Here is an 18160-nt window from a genome sequence, read left to right as displayed (position 1 = left end):
ATTCTCCTGCCTCAGCCTCCCGAGTAGCTGGGACTACAGGCGCCCGCCACCTCACCCGGCTAGTTTTTTTTTTTTTGTATTTTTTTTAGTAGAGACGGGGTTTCACCATGTTAGCCAGGATGGTCTCGATCTCCTGACCTCGTGATCCACCCGTCTCGGCCTCCCAAAGTGCTGGGATTACAGGCTTGAGCCACTGTGCCCAGCCAATTAATTAATTTTGATTTGTAAAAATATTTATGTTGATTACTGTGGGTTTTTAAAAAAATTTTTAAAATTTTTTATGCTCTCTTAAATTTTGTGCTGAAGCAAGTAGCCCTGGCTGGAGTTTTGAAGTCTGATTTTAACCCTTTAAGAGCCTGGGGTGTCTTAAAGCTGGGACTGAAGAAAGTGTAGGCATCATCTGCCTTTGGGGATGTTGTTGGACTTCATGGCCTCCTTGTAGTTCTTTTTGGTTCGGTTTGGTTCCATTCAACAAATATTTGCACACCTTTTATGGAAGATCCTTGTGCCAGGTGCAGGAAAGAGATATACACAAAACTTGATTTCTTCTTTAAATATCTTCATACCTAGTGGAGGTGGAGTGGGAAGCAAGATTATACCATGATACCAACACCATGTTGTAAGTGCAATGTCAGAGCCGAGCCCAGAGTGATGTGGAGATAGAAGGGACTCCAGACCCAGCTTGAGGGTTGGATGGGGATCTTGTGGAGCCGGAGTGCACTTGAAGGGTGAGCTGGCATTGACCAGGCTGAGAGGTAAGGAAAAGTGCTGCAGGAAGAGGGAAGAGTGTGATCAAAGCTACAGAGGCATGAAATGGCATGGTTTGATCAGGAAACTCCAAGAGGTTCTGTGTTGCTAAAGCATATATTTCAGGCAAGGGTGTTGTAATGAATAATGAAGCTGAAGACATAAGAAGGACAAGATCATAAAGAGCTTTGGAAATTCTATTAATGAGCTATGACTTTATCCTACATGTGATGGGGAATTATTGAGGCCTTTGAAGCAGATGAGGAGCATGAGTCTTATAAATGGGAAGATTAAGGCTTTGCCTTAAACAAAATACCCTCTCCTCCAAATATCTTACAGTGCGAAGAGCACTGGCCTGATTTTGGGAGGCTGGACTGAGTGGTACTTCTGGCTTTGTGTATGTATTACCTCAGGAGACTCAGCAAGTCCACACTGTCTCTGAATTCAGGGTTCTTTTCTGTATAACAGAGGATAAAGTGTCAAGTATTGCAGAAACTCCTTAGAGTTTTTTCATAATAGGATTTGGCAGCACCCTGGGATTCTCTTGAGAAAAGGAGGAGTTCATTCTTGTCAGTCAGGGAAGTCTTTTCATCAGAACATTTTAGTGGATTTCTGTCTCTTTCCTTTGTGCTGTATTTAAAAATAAGCCAGCCAGCTGCGGTGGCTCATGCCTGTAATCCCTTTGGGAGGCCGAGTCAGGTGGATAACGAGGTTAGGAGATAGAGACCATCCTGGCTAACATGGTGGAAACTCGTCTCTACTAAAAACACAAAAAAACTAGCCAGGTGTGGTGGCACACGCCTGTAGCCCCAGTTACTTGGGAGGTTGAGGCAGGAGAACCGCTTGAACCCTGGAGGCGGAGGTTGCAGTGAGTGGAGATCACACCACTGCACCCCTGCCTGGGCAATAGAGCAAGACTTCATCTCAAATAAAAATAAGCCAAGTCTACTGAAATAACAGACCTGTGCTATCCTGGCCCACAAAGTCCCTTTTGCTTCCTTGTTTTCTGTGTAAATCATTATTGCTTATTCTTTTGTTTGTCTTGCTGATGTTACTACAAGATAGGTCTGCAAAGAGGGGTTCCGAAGACTAAATATGGAGGGAGGCACAACCCCTGGTTCCCTTACCAAGTGAGTCCCCTTGTCTGTCCTTTTGCTGCAGTAAGTCTTTCTCTATGGCAGGAAGTAGAGCTCTACCATTCCATGTGCATCCCTGATCATCCAGCTCCTTCCTCTTGCATTCTTAAATATGGCTGCCTGTGTTCTCATTGCAGAGCTCCTCCGACAAGAAGTCCATCCTGACCATCCTCAAGGTCCTCGGAGATCTGCTTTCTGTTGGTGAGTAGGCCATGTCCTTATGCCTTCATATGGTGGACGTGGAGCCTGCTGGCTGTGATCTCTCCCAGGCACCTCTGTGACCTGGGGGTTTGCTCTTGCTTCAATTTCCTGTGAAAGGCAGCATCACTAGCCCATCTTTTTTCTGTAAGGTTAATAAGACCCAAGTAACCTGGACTGATTGTACTTGCACTCCTCAGTCTTCTCACCTACCATTGAGGGTGAAATTAGATTTAGTAGTAACCCTCCGTGGTTCTACCCCTCTTCTTGCTCTGCTCACTTCCATTGTGACCTATTTAAGAGAGCCGAGTATCAGAAGCTACCTTGGCTATTTCAAGTAGAGGCAGGAATATCAGGCAGGAGCTGAATTTGGAAGCATGTAAGCATCACGTTTTCAGAGATAAGATAACAGAGTCGACTACATTGGAATCAACGGGATTAACTGGAGCATGCTTCTATTCGCTCAAGTTCTTACTGAGATTTTTGAACATTCTAACTCTCACTCAATTTGCATTTTTATGTATGCTGGCCACATTACTTTAGAAAGAAATACTAACACCAAACAAGCAATATCAGAAATAAATGACACTCCAGACCCGTAGATCCTCAGGATTATGGTTTCAAGGAGAAGGGGCCCATCATATTGGGGTCTTACCATGGTTTGTGCTATGCTCCACTGGCAGGATGACTTACGTTTAGTCTTTTGTGTGGGACCTGTGTAAGTGAAGTCACTCGTTTTCTTGGATAGTGCTGTCTTACATTTGTCCAGAGGTGTCTGAAACTCTTAAGACGAAACCTTGAAGTTCTCCCTCTGATAAGGTGGTGATTACTGTGCCTCTTGCAGAGAATGCTACTTTTCATTAGGATAAAAAATCAGGTGGTCTTCTTTGATAACGCACCACCCTGTTGGCCACCTTTGTTAGGTCAACTTTGCCCTGTGCATAGAGAGAATCAACCAAGGCCAAGCTGAAATGAAATCGTTGCTTTTGAGTTTGTCCTTGGGCAAGGTGGAGGAGATCCCTGTTCAAAATTGTACTTAGGTAGAAAGATCAATAGTTCATCATAGCTCTAGACTCTCTTCAAAATTCCCTAGATAGGATGACTGGATGTTTCTTTCTCAAGGGATTATTCCAGTGGTTTCTGTAATTTTCTCCCATCAGTTTCTGAAGGCCAGCATCAGAAAATCATTATGCCATCAATACAATGATTCCAGATTAGGCCATCATCCCAATCCTTGTTACGGAAGATTGAAATGTATAGCAGAGGGATACTGAGATTCCCTCTTCTAAGTATATGATTATACAAAAGCGTATATGCATATTCACATACATGTACACACATACACATACATATACCAAATATTCAACAGATTCTCAGGTAAGCTCTATTTATTACAGCCGTTGCAGCCAAACACAACTAGGTTCTTAAATATTCCACTATTTTCCCATTTCACAACCCTCTTTCCTTAACGGATAGTGCAACTTTAACACAGGTTGCTTCAAGAACTACACAATTTTATGTATTGAAATGAACTAATTCTTACTCTGTCTCTAGCTGTCAGGTCTGTCTTCTGCTCCAAGGAAAATGGGGATTATTACTTGTGGCTCATCTTTCCTCTGGCTTCCCCTCAGGCACAGACCGGAGAATTCACTACATGATCAGCAAGGGTGGCAGTGAGGCTCTTCTGCAGACCCTGGTAGACACAGCGAGGACAGCTTCTCCAGACTATGACATCCTCCTGCCTCTCTTCCGGCTGCTGGCCAAAGTTGGCCTGAGAGGTACTCATACTCCAATAACTAAAGCTGACTGAAAAGGCACTTCTAGGGTTGTTATCATGAGTGCAATTTGGGAAGCTCTGGTGGAGAAGCACAGGGAGGAAGTGGAAGGGAGGTTCTGGACACCTTGATGGTGATGGCAGGAGCAGCCCCATAGGAGAGGGAATTTTGTTGAATTTGATGTCAGCTCATCCAAGGTGTGGTGCTCAGCACGGAGCCCAGAACAAACATGGACTACATGGGGGCATGGATCATATGGGGGAAAGGAGGGGAGATAGTCCAATGCAGTTTTTAATCATTTTAAAAATAAATAGAACATGTCTAAAAGTTGCATCACAAGGTTGTGGAGAAAAAGGAACACTTACACTGTTGGTGGGAGTATAAGTTAGTTCAACCATTGTGGAAAACAATGTGATGATTCCCCAAAGACCTAAAGACAGAAATACCATTCGATCTAGCAATCCTATTGCTGGGTGTATAACTAAAGGAATATAAATCATTCTATTATAAAGACATCTGCATGCATTTGGTCATTGCAGCACTATTCACAGTTACAAGGACATGGACTCAACCTAAATGCCCATCAATAATAGACTGGATAAAGAAAATGTGGTACATATACACTGTGGAATACTATATAGCCATAAAAAAGAATGAGATCATGTCCTTTGCAGGGACATAGGTGGAGCTGGAGGCCATTATCCTTAGCAAATTAAAGCAGAAACAGAAAACCAAATACCTCATGTTGTCACTTATAAGTGGAAGCTAAATGATGAGAACACATGGACACAGAGGGGAACAACACACACTGGGACCTGTCTGAAGATCAGGAGGGTAAGACGAGGGAGAGGATTAGAAAAAATAACTAATGAGTACTAGCTTAATACCTGGGTGCTGAAATAATCTGTACAACAAACCCCCATGACACAAGTTTACCTATGTAACAAACCTGCACATTTACCCTTGAACTTAAAAGTTAAAAAAAGAAAGTCTATTACATAAGTGTACTAGTTTCCTGGAGATGCCATAATGAATTGCCACAAACTGATTAGCTTAACACAACAGAAGGCTGTTAGGAGATCAGAAGTCCAAAATCAAGGTGTTGGCAGGGTTGGTTCCTTCTGGAGGCTCTGAGGGAGAATCGGTTCCATGCCTCTCTCCTCTGAGGGTTGCCAGAAATCCTTGGTGTTTCTTGGACTGTAAATGCATCACTCCAATCTCTGCCTCCGTCTTCACATGGTGTTCTCCTCTGTATCATTTCCTCTTTGTGTAAGGACATCAGTCATAGGATTTAGGACCCACTCTAATTTATAATAAAATCTGCAAAGACTCTATTTCCCAAAAGAATAACATTCTGAGCTTCTGGGTGGACATGAATTTTTGGGGGCCACTATTCAACCCACTACAAGTCACACAGAAGTGGAACATTCCTAGTTGAAGGGAAGATGGAGGAAGGACCTAGAGTTCTTTCCATTTTGGCTCCATAGTCATTTCTCTTTCACCAAGGAAAACCCTGAAACATTTCCTGAAAACTCTAGAAGTTCTTGGAGCACAGTTTAAAAGCATGGGCACTCAGGACTCACACAAACATTGCAAACGAGTGGCAAGTGTTAAGTTCTAATTGTGTGCTGAGTCTTATATAGGTCACAGCTGAGAAGCTCAGATCCTCTGAAAGGTGGACCTTTGATGTCCCGTGCTATCAGTGACAGCCAAGGGCCCAGGGGTTCTGGAGCACTCTTCTTTTAAATATTTGGATCTCTCCTCTAAGTCTATTCAACATTCTGCTGATAATAATGGAGAACTAGGCTTTTGCCAACACCTGCATGAGCATGTCCCAGAAAAAATCAATACAATTCATTCAATGAATATTCAACAGATATATTTACTGGATATCTCCTAGGGCCAGGTGCTTCAGGCACTAGGAACACCATGATGACCAAGGCAGTTAAGGACCTGCTCTCATGAAACTTATGTTCAAGGGGAGAAGGCCAGCAAATCAACAAATAACTTGGCGATAGCAGACTATGATGAGTGCTGTAAGAGGAAGCAAGAGTGATGTTACACTAGACTGGTCTGGTCAGGAGAGGTGACATTGGAGCTAAAACTTCAAGAATGAGAAGTCAGTAAAGCAAAGAGTGGGCCAGGTGGACTCCAGGAAAGGACCACAGAGACTTGATATATACCATAAACGGTATAAGCTGGGGAGTCACACCTGGGTTTCAGGCCTGGCCCTGACACTTATTAGCTATGTGACCTTGGACAAAGTACTTAAACTTTCTGAGCATTGTGCCCTTATGTATAAAATAGAGCTATCTGTACAGTTGACCCTCCATTTTTGTGGGTTCTGCACTCATGGATTCAATTAACATTGGATTGAAAGTATTTTTAAAAATTGTATCTGTACTAAACATGTACAAACTTTTTTCTTGTCATTATTCCCTAAACAATACATTATAACAACTATTTACATACCATTTACCTTAGATTAAGTATTATAGTAATCTAGAGATGATGTAAGGTCTGAGGATGTGTGTAGGTTATATGCAAATACTACACCATTTTATATCAGGGACTTGAGCATCTGTGGATTTTGATATCTGTGGGAATCCTGGAACCAATCCCACGTGGATACTGAGGGATGACTCTACTTAATTCTAGGGTGCTGTGAGGATTAAACAAGGTATTGTATGTCACATGCTTATCATGTGGTTCAGGGCCCTGGCAAACTAGGGTCGTATGGATATTGTAGGAGAAAGAGAGACATGAGAGATACACCAGGCCAGTGATTTCCAAGTTATTCACCTTGATATTACTATTGTAGTGATTACATCACCACAGTTTCTGCCATCAAGGGGTTATAGTCCTTGACATTGACATTCAGGTTGCCATGGGCTGACCTGAACAGAACAGAAATGAGGTTGGCTGCTCATGAAGGAATGGGATAGATATATCTCTTTTCTGATGAAGGGAATGGGTTATGTAGGTTCAATTACAACCTCTTTGCTGTTGTCCTTTGGTCCAGAGGTACGTATCAGTAAACCAGGTTTAGGATTTTTTTCTGTTTTATTCATTTCTGCCTGCAATAAATCTGATAGTGATGTATTCTTGCAAAAACAAACATGATGATTTAGACATCACCCATTGACTGGTATCATAGTGGGGACAAGGAACATAAAATACGTGTTTCTTTTTCTATGCTTATTTTCTAATTATTAAAATAATGAGGACTTATTTGTAACACTAGGTGTCAGTTTATTTGGAGCAGTAATTTATAAATATTAGAGAGGAAATGGGGGGTGTTCCAAGATGGCCGAATAGGAACAGCTCCAGATGGCTGAATAGGAACAGCTTCAGTCTGCAACTCCCGGTGTGATCCATGCAGAAGATGGGTGATTACCGCATTTCTAACTGAGGTACCTTGTTCATCTCATCGGGACTGGTTGGACAGTCGGTGAAGCCCACGGAGGGTGAGGTGAAGCAGGGCGAGGTGTCACCTCACCTGAGAAGCACAAGGGGTTGGGGGATTTCCCTTTCCTAGGCGAGAGAAGCCCTGACAGACTACCTGAAAAAACGGGGCACTCCCACTTAAATACTGCACTATTTCCAAGGTCTTAGCAACCTGCAGACAAGGTGATTCTCTCCTGTGCCTGGCTTGGCAGGTCCCACGCCCACAGAGGCTTGCTCACTGCTAGCGCAGCAGTCTGAGATCAATCTGTGAGGCAGCAGCCTGGTTGGGGGAGGGGCGTCTGCCATTGCTGAGACTTGAGTATGTAAACAAAGCCAGGAAGCTTGAACTGGACAGAACCCACCACAGCTCAACAAGGCCTATTGCTTCTAGACTCCACTTCTGTGGGCAGGGCATAGCTGAACAAAAGGCAGCAGACAATTTCTACAGACTTAAACATCCCTGTCTGACCGCTCGGAAGAGAGCAGCGGTTCTCTCAGCATGGTGTTTGAGCTCTGAGAATGGACAGATTGCCTCCTCAAGTGGGTCGCTGACCCTCATGTAGCCTAACTGGGAGACACCTCCCAGTAGGGGCCAACAGACACCTCATATAGGCAGCTCTCCCTCTGGGATGAAGCTTCCAGAGGAATGATCAGGCAGCAATATTTGCTGTTCTGCAATATTTGTTGTTCTGCAGCCTCCTCTGGTGATACCCAGCAAACAGGGTCTGTAGTGGAACTCCAGCAAACTCCAACAGACATGCAGTTGAGGGACCTGACTGTTAGAAGGAAAACTAACAAACAGAAAGGAATAGCATCAACATCAACAAAAAGATAATCTACACCAAAACCCCATCTGTAGATCACCAACATCAAAGATCAAAGGTAGATAAAACCACAGAAATGGGGAGAAACCAGAGTAGAAAAGCTGAAAATTCTAAAAATCAGAGTATCTCTTCTCCAAAGGATCACAGCTCCTCGCCAGCAATGGAACAAAGCTGGATGGAGAATAACTTTGATGAGTAGGCTTCAGATGGTTGGTAATAACAAACTTCTCTGAGCTAAAGGAGGATGTTTGAACCCATCGCAAAGAAGCTAAAAAACCTTGAAGAAAGATTAGATGAATGGCTAACTAGAATAAACAGTGTAGAGAAGACCTTAAATGACCTCATGGAGCTGAAAATCATGGCACAAGAACTTCATGATGTGTGCACAAGCTTCAATAGCCAATTCGATTAAGTGGAAGAAAGGGTATCAGTGATTGAAGATCAAATTAATGAAATAAAGTGAGAAGACAAGGTTAGAGAAAAAAAGAATAAAAAGAAATGAACAAAGCCTCCAAGAAATATGGCACTATGTGAAAAGTCCAAGTCTACATTTGATTGTTGTACTTGAAAGTGATGGGGAGAATGGAACCAAGTTGGAAAACACTCTGCAAGATATTGTACAGGAGAACTTTCCCAGCCTAGCAAGGCAGGCCAACATTCAACTTCAGGAAATACAGAGAACACCACAAAGATACTCCTCGAGAACAGCAACCCCAAGACACATAATTGTCAGATTCACAAAGGTTGAAATGAAGGAAACAGTGTTAAGAGCAGCCAGAGAGAAAGGTCGAGTTATCCACAAATGAAAGCCCATCAGACTAAGAGCAGATCTCTTGGCAGAAACCCTACAAGCCAGAAGAGAGTGGGGGCCAATATTCAGCATGCTTAAAGCAAATAATTTTCAATCCAGAATTTCATATCCAGCTAAACTAAGCTTCATAAGTGAAGGAGAAATAAAATCCTTTACAGACAAGCAAATGCTGAGAGATTTTGTCACCAGCAGGCCTGCCTTACAAGAGCCCCTGAAGGAAGCACTAAACATGGAAAGGAACAACCGGTACTAGCAGCTGCAAAAAAATGCCAAATTGTAAAGACCATCAATTCTATGAAGAAACTGCATCAATTAATGGGCAAAATAACCAGCGAACATCATAATGACAGGATCAAATTTACATATAACAATATTAACCTTAAATGTAAATGGGCTAAATGCCCCAATTAAAAGACAGACTGGCAAATTGGATAAAGAGTCAAGACCCATCAGTGTGCTGTATTCAGGAGACCCATCTCATGTGCAGAGATGCACATAGGCTCAAAATAAAGGGATGGAGGAAGCTCTAGCAAGCAAATGGAAAGCGAAAAAAAAAAAAAAAAAAAAAAAAAAAAAGAGCAGGGGTTGCAGTCCTAGTCTCTGATAAAACAGACTTTAAACCAGAGACAAAGAAGGCCATTGCATAATGGTAAAGGGATCAATTCAACAAGAGCTAACTATCCTAAATATATATGCACCCAATACAGGAGCAACCAGATTCATAAAGCAAGTCCTTAGAGACCTAAAAAGAGACTTAGACTCCCACGCAGTAATAATGGGAGACTTAACATCCCACTGTCAACATTAGACAGATCAACAAACCAGAAGGTTAACAGAGATATCTAGGACCTGAACTCAGCTTTGCACCAAGCAGACCTAATAGATGTCTACGGAACTCTCCACCCCAAATCAACAGAATATACATTCTTCTCAGCACCACATCACACTTATTCCCAAATTGACCACATAATTGGAAGTAAAGCACTCCTTAGCAAATGTAAAAGAACAGAAATCACAACAAACTGTCTCTCAGACCACAGTGCAATCAAATTAGAACTCAGGATTAAGAAACTCACTCAAAACCGCACAACTATGTGGAAAGTGAACAACCTGCTCCTGAATGACTATTGGGTACATAATGAAATGAAGGCAGAAATAAAGATGTTCTTTGAAACCAATGAGAACAAAGATACAACATACCAGAATCTCTGGGACACATTTAAAGCAGTGTGTAGAGGGAAATTTATAGCACTAAATGGCCAAAAGAGAAAGCAGGAAAGAAACACCCTAACATCACAATGAAAAGAACTAGAGAAGCAAGAGCAAATAAATTCAAAAGCTAGCAGAAAGCAAGAAATAACTAAGACCAGAGCAGAACTGAAAGAGATAGAGACACAAAAATCCCTTCAAAAAATCAGTGAATCCAGGAGCTAGTTTTTTGAAAAGATCAACAAAATTGATAGACCACTAGCAAGGCTAATAAGAAAAGAGAGAAGAATTAAATAGATGCAATAATAAATGATAAAGGGGATATCACCACCGATCCCACAGAAATACAAACTACCATCAGAGAATACTATAAACTCCTCTATGCAAATATACGAGAAAATCTAGAAGAAATGGATAAATTCCTGGACACATACACCCTCCCAAGACTAAACCAGGAAGAAGTTGAATCTCTGAATAGACCAATAACAGGCTCTGAAATTGGGGCAATAATTAATAGGCTACCAACCGAAAAAAGTCCAGGACCAGATGGATTCACAGCCGAATTCTACCAGAGATATAAAAGGGAGCTGGTATCATTCCTTCTGAAACTATTCCAATGAATAGAAAAAGAGGGAATCCTCCCTAACTCATTTTATCAGGCCCAAATCATCCTGATACCAAAGCCTGGCACAACAAAAAGAATTTTAGACTAATATCCCTTATGAACATCGATGTGAAAATCCTCAATGCAATACTGGCAAACCAAATCCAGCAGCACATCAAAAAGCTTATCCACCATGATCAAATAGGCTTCATCCCTGGGATGCAAGGCTGGTTCAACATACACAAATCAATAAATGTAATCCATCACATAATCAGAACCAAAGACAAAAACCACATGATTATCTCAATAGTTGCAGAAAACGCCTTTGACAAAATTCAACAGTCCTTCATGCTAAAAACTCTCAATAAACTAGGTACTGATGGAACTTATCTCAAAATAATCAGAGCTATTTATAACAAACCCACAGCCAATATCATACTGAATGGGCAAAAAAACTGGAAGCATTCCCTTTGAAAACCGGCACAAGACAAGGATGCCCATGCTCACCACTCCTATTCAACATAGTGTTGGAAGTTCTGGCCAGGGCAATCAGGCAAGAGAAAGAAAGAAAGGGTATTCAATTAGGGAATGAGGAAGTCAAATTGTCCCTGTTTGCCGATGACATGATTTTATATTGAGAAAACCCCATCGTCTCAGCCCAAAATCTCCTTAAGCTGATGAGTAACTTCAGCAAAGTCTCAGGATACAAAATCAACATGCAAAAATCACAAGCATTCCTATACACCATTAACAGACAAACAGAGAGCCAAATCATGAGTGAACTCCCATTCACAATTGCTACAAAGAGAATAAAATACCTAGGAATCCAACTTACAAGGGATGTGAAGGACCTCTTCAAGGAGAACTACAAACCACTGCTCAAGGAAATAAAAGAGGACACAAAGAAATGAAAGAACATTCCGTGCTCGTGGATAGGAAGAATCAATATTGTGAAAATGGCCATTCTGCCCAAAGTAATTTATAGATACACTGCCATCCCCATCAAGCTACCAATAACTTTCTCCACAGAATTGGAAAAAACTAAAGTTCATATGGAACTAAAAAGAGCCTGCATTGCCAAGACAATCCTAAGCAAAAAGAACAAAGCTGGAGGCATCAAGCTACTTGACTTCAAACTATATCACAAGTCTACCATAACAAAAACAGCATGGTACTGGTACCAAAACCACACATCTACAATCATCTGATCTTTGACAAACTTGACAAAAACCAGAAATGGAGAAAGAATTTCCTATTTAATAAATGGTGCTGGGATAACTGGCTAGCCATATATAGAAAGCTGAAACTGGATCCTTTCCTTATATCTTATACAAAAATTAATTCAAGATGGATTAAAGACTTAAATATTAGACCTAAAACCATAAAAACCCAAAAAGAAAACCTAGGCAGTACCATTCAGGACATAGGCCTGGGCAATGAATTCATGACTAAAACACCAAAAGCAATGGCAACAAAAACCAAAATAGACAAATGAGATCTAATTAAACTAAAGAGCTTCTGCACAGCAAAAGAAACTAACATCAGAGTGAACAGGCAACCTACAGAATGGGAGAAAAATTTTGCAATCTACCCATTTGACAAAGGGCTAATCCAGAATCTGCAAAGAACTCAAACAAATTCACAAGAAAAAAACAACCCCATCAAAAAGTGAGCAAAGGATATGAACAGACACTTCTCAAAAGAAGACATTTATGCAGCCAGCAGACATGCAAATAAATGTTCATCATCACTGGTCATCAGAGAAATGCAAACCAAAACCACAATGAGATACCATCTCACACCAGTTAGAATGGTGATCATTAAAAAGTCAGGAAATAACAGATGCTAGAGAAGATGTGGAGAAATAGGAATGCTTTTACACTGTTGGTGGGAGTGTAAATTAGTTCAACCATTGTGGAAGACAGTGTGGTGATTCCTCAAGGATCTAGAACTAGAATTACCATTTGACTCAGCAATCCCATTACTGAGTATATACCCAAAGGATTATAAATCATGCTACTACAAAGACACATGCACACGTATGTTTGTTGCAGCACTATTCACAGCAGCAAAGACTTGGAACCAACCCAAATGTCCATCAATGATAGACTGGATTAAGAAAATGTGGCACATATATACCAGGGACTACTATGTAACCATAATAAAGGATGAGTTCGTATCCTTTGCAGGGACATGGATGAAGCTGGAGACCATCATTCTTATCAAATTGTCACAAGGACAGAAAACCAAACACCGCATGTTCTCACTTATAGGTGGGAATTGAACCATGAGATCACTTGGACACAGGGCAGGGAACATCACACACCAGGGCCTGTCAAGGGGTGGAGGACTGGGGGAGGGATAGCATTAGGAGAAATACTTAATGTAAATGACAGGTTGATGGGTGCAGCAAACCAACACGGTACACGTATACATATGTAACAAACCTGCACGTTGTGCACATGTACCCTAGAAATTAAAGTATTATAAAAATGAAACAAAGAAATATTAGAGGTGAAAATTTTATTTTCTTAAAAATGTGTTTTGACTTTTTATTATGAAAACTTTCTCTCATATAGAAAGATGGCCTCTTATATACATAAAACTTAGTTCTAACCATTGTTAACATTTTGCCATATTTTCTTCACCTATTTATTTTTATCTGAAATATTTTAAGAGAAATTGCAGGTAGCATTTTCTTCCTAAATCCTTTCAAATGCATTTCTTTGAAAAGAGACATTTCCCTACATAATCACAATACCATTATTACAAACCCAATAAAATTAAAAATACATGCGTAATTTATATTCATTCCAATTTCTCCAAATGTTCCCAACTGTCTTTTATAGACATATTCAAAGCAAGATCCAATACAAGTTGACACATTACATTTGAATGTTGTATCAAGAATTATATTAATATTAAATATTCTCAATTCTAGAATTGTCTTAAAGAAAAAACTTTATTCCCATTTGAACTGCGGTTAATGTATGAGGACAACCTAAATATAGGGGCTTGAGAGTTATTCAACCCGCAAGCTTCCACGTAAATATGTGTAGCCTGAATTAGCTCTTTTTATTCATTTGGTTCTAGTGGGGACATATTTAGCAGCATTTGTCACTAGGTTTGAAAAATGTCTTTGGCTATGATTATCCTCCTCCTTCACCATCTTCCCCTTCCTGCACTCCACACATTGTACAATCCAGAATCAATGTGAAGTGCAGCTAAGATAGATTGATTTGTGTTCTTAGATAAAAAGATTGGACGGAAGGCCCTGGAATTGGAAGCACTTGATGTGACATTGATTCTGGCCAGAAAGAACTTATCCCATGGCCAGAACCTCCTTCACTGTCTCTGGGCTCTGCGTGTGTTTGCCTCCAGTGGTAAGTGACTCTATTGTGGCTCTCGGGGATGGCTTCCAAACCAGGGCTGGGACACATGGAAACTGCGTGAGGGTCTGCTTGGAAGAAAAGCATGGGTGAGAGATTCACATGATAGTCCCAGCCAGATAAATAAAGGAGGCTGACAATCCAGAGGCTGTGGAGGTGAGAAGTTATTTCTTCATTTTATCCTTAGCCAGGTAGAGCTCTTGAGTCTGCTCCTAGAGATGGACTTCAATATTGTTTCTTCTTGACAGTCACACATTACAGCATTCTAGGCTTTTCTATGAGTACTACAAGGTAAAAAAGATATGACAGGAGAAGGGCAGACTTTATTTAGTCCTTGTCACATTGAAGTGTTGTATCTGGGTAGAATGACTCTCACATCACAGATCTCCCTACCATATTCCTGAAATTGCTCATTGATTACAACATCCCTTATGATTTAAAAAAACCTGTGATCCTTCTCAACAGGGTCCTCCAGGTAGTTATTAGGAACATTATAGCTCAGCTGATACTTATTTGCTATCTCCTGATTTGATTTATTTCAATTATCATAGCAATTTTGTATTTAGACCCGTAATTTTATAGCTTAGATGGAGAAACTTTAAAGAGTAAAGCAGGGCCAGGCACGGTGGCTCACACCTGTAATCTCAGCACTTTGGGAGGATGAGGTGGGCAGATCGCTTGAGCCCAGGAGTTTGAGACCAGCTTGGTCTCTACTAAAAATACAAAAAATAGCTGGGTGTGGTGGCATGTGCCTATAGTTCCAGCTACTTGGAAGGCTGAGGTAGGAGAATCACTTGAACCCAGGAAGTCAAGGCTGCAGTGAGCAGTGATCATGCGCCTGCACTCCAGCCTGGGTGACCTTGTCTTAAAAAGAAAAAAAAAAGGGTGAAGCAATTGCTTGAATTCATATAGATAAAAAGTCACGAGGGCGGAATTTCTAACTCCAGAACTCATGTTAATTCTATTCCATATGGAAACTTTTTACTAATACATTAGATCCTATATCTCCTATCTCATATGTAATGAGCATAGACTTTCATTTCTTCTTTCTGAGTTCCCTTCCTATGAAATGAAAGTGACAGTTATTTAAGGTTATATAGTCGATAGGGGAAAGAACGTGGGCTTAGAGCCAAAAAGACCTGAGTTTGACTGTGATTCTATTTCTTATGAGTCATGAAGCATGAGTACTTAACGTGTTGAATCTCAGTTTCATCCTTTACAAAATCATAGTAGTAATAATGATTACTATTACTCTGCTAGGGCTGCCTTAATGCCTTAACAAAATACCACAGTCTATGTGACTTAAACAAAAGAAATGTATTTTCTCACTTTTTTTTTTTTTTTTGAGATGAGGTCTCACTCTGTTGCCCAGGCACTGGTGTGACCTTGGCTCACTGCAATCTCTACCTCCCAGGTTCAGATAATTCTCTTGTCTCAGCCTCCCGGGTAGCTGGGATCGCGGGTAGCTGGGATCGCAGGGAGCTGCCATCATGCCTGGCTAGTTTTTGTATTTCAGTAGAGACAGGGTTTCACCATGTTGGTCAGGCTGGTGTTGAACTCCTAATCTCAGGTAATCCATCCATCTTGGCCTCCCAAAGTACTGGGGTCACAGGCGTGAACTACTGTGTGCTTTTTTTCTTGATGTTTCTTTGTGTGTTCAAATTCCCCCTTTTTATAAGGACATAAGTCCACATTAGTCTAGGGCCCACCTTAATGGCCTCATTTTAACATAATTCCCTCTCTAAAGGCCCTATCTCCAAATATAGTCCTACTCTGAGGTACTGAAGATTAGAGCTTTAACGTATGAATTTAAGAGTGGACACGATTAGCCATAGTGGAGCTCATAGACTTGGTAGATGGGGTAAATAGGAGAATGTTCATGGGCATGTTTGTCACATGGCAACTGCTTGATAATTGCTAGTTTCTCTTCCCTGCCCTATACTTTTCCCTTACTCTTTTGAAGTAGTAGAATGAGTACAGATATGGGGAGTTAATAGGTGACTTTTTATTTCTAATTACCCCAAGAATGACTAAAATGCCTGATTTTTTTTTCTTTTGTTTCTTTTTCCTTTTTTTTTTTTTTGAGACAATCTCTCTCTGTTATCCAGGCTAGAATGTAGTGGCACGATCTCGGCTCACTGCAGCCTGTCTCCTGGGTGCAAATGATTCTTGTGCCTTATAGCCTCCTGAGTAGCTGGGATTACAGGTGTTCACTACTACACTTGGCTAATTTTTGTATTTTTAGTAAAGACAGAGCCACGCTGGTCTTGAACTCCTGACCTCAGGTGATCCACCCACCTCAGCCTCCCAAAGTGCTGGGATTACAGGTGTGAGCCACTGTGCCCGGCCACAATAACTTGATTTTCGTTGGTAAATTCTCTTAATAAACATGGAGGACTCATAAAAAGAAAGTATTTCTGGGGGAATAACGGGATAGACGCTTGAATCCTTGTTCACAGATGGAGCCTCTACTCACCCATCTCCCATATATTGACCTGAAAACCAGAAAGCACTGGGGAAAGGCTGAGTAGATTTGTATACACCCAACTCTAATAAAGGAAAAGAGGAACTGTGGCTTTGTATAAAGGACAACTCTCATTAACGAATAGACAGAAGGTGTGCCACCCATGTTTGTAGTGTGCCAGCAGACTGAAATGTGAAGCATTTCCTGGTTTCCTAAAGCATAAATAGGCTGAAAAACTTGCCTTCCTTAAATATAATGGTTATGAAGATATAGAAAAATTCCTTCAGCTGGAGTTCTGATAAGTCCTGGGATTTTCCTGTGGGTATGAGGAGGTGGCTATCTGATTCATCTTCTAAGCCTTTGTTGATTATACCAACTCACTGTTCCATAAGGTATTTAAAAAAATTATACTGTTACTCTCTATACATTGAATTTACTGATGAGAGGCGAGCAGAGTTCAAGAAGCCTGTAGATTACTATCTTTTCCATGAATTATTAGCCACTGTTGAATGTTCCAGCAAAGCTTTCTAAACAGCTCCTATCTTCAGAAGGAGTTGGCTGGAACCCTAATGAGTCTGTGAGAGCCAATGAACCCTTCAGAAGTTCTCAGATGGCCAATGAGGATGTTTACAGAGCTGCCAGAGCTCTAACCTCGGACAGGCACCCACAAAGGTGAACTCAGTGAGGATTTCTTATTGTTATCTTCTTCCAATTTCAAGCCTAAAATCTTCCATGTTAGAATCAGTGCTTTTAAAATTAACTCTTCCCTTACTCAATACCAGAGTTTTTTTGAATTACTTGCCAAGAGTTTTCTCTAGTATGTTTTCCCAATTCGGAAGCAAGAGCTGAGTGAGTAGCCACAAGAGTGGAAGATTGATGGACCGGACTAGGGTGCCAAATCTCTGAATTTTGATCCAGGCAATTACTTCATGTACTAGCCTCAGGAGGGACATATGCATAGTGGATGTTCCAGGAACATGCACTCTGCAATAGCAAAGACATCAGTCGCAGTCCCTATCTGAAAGACTGTAGTGGGATGAGGAGTCTTCAGATTTCCATTTAGCTCCCTTTCCTGAGGGTTGGAGCAATTCAGTGTCAGCCACCCTTGTTTCCCTCTCTTTGCTTCTCTAAGATTTCTTGTTCCTACTTTTCTCAGATCAAGGCTAGCCTAAAGCACGAGGCATTCATAGGCCTTTGTCTTAAAAACACAAGTCCAATGGAGGAAAGACAGACAAGAGTCACACCTTAAAAGATAACCCTCTTTCCTTGTACCACTGAAAATTTTGTCCTCCTGCTTACTGGCTCTATTTTGTGTCCTGTGGACTCCTTATTTTTTGACATGAGCAGAGCTCTACCTAAAGTGATCTAAGTGGAGTAGGGTCCTGGGAATATTGGAGAGAAGCTGGGCATCCTTGGAGACAAGAGTAACATCCAAAAGTTGTATTTATCTAACCAGATACCTCTTTTGAGTTTCTTTCTATCATTCAGATCTATGGCAATGTTTTTATAACCACCCAGTTGGCCAAAAAGGCAAAAATTTCCCAGTCTAGTTACTG

The 18160-nt window shown here is 41.1% G+C and overlaps 1 protein-coding gene across 1 annotated transcript in view; it reads left to right on the top strand.

The window, feature by feature from the left end:
• Window positions 1-18160, top strand: part of AGBL1 (ATP/GTP binding protein like 1) — an 803745-nt gene that overhangs the window by 60953 nt on the left and 724632 nt on the right. Inside the window, exons 2-4 of the mRNA XM_031669203.1 lie at window positions 2021-2084; window positions 3713-3859; window positions 14003-14134. Coding sequence (XP_031525063.1) covers window positions 2021-2084; window positions 3713-3859; window positions 14003-14134 — 343 coding nt within the window. The remainder of the gene's footprint in view (window positions 1-2020; window positions 2085-3712; window positions 3860-14002; window positions 14135-18160) is intronic.

The sequence above is a fragment of the Papio anubis genome, chromosome 7, assembly GCF_008728515.1.
Source record: "Papio anubis isolate 15944 chromosome 7, Panubis1.0, whole genome shotgun sequence".
Taxonomy (NCBI): Eukaryota; Metazoa; Chordata; class Mammalia; order Primates; family Cercopithecidae; genus Papio; species Papio anubis.
The sequence above is the reverse complement of the archived record's forward strand: the minus strand, read 5'-3'. Positions and strand labels throughout refer to the sequence as shown.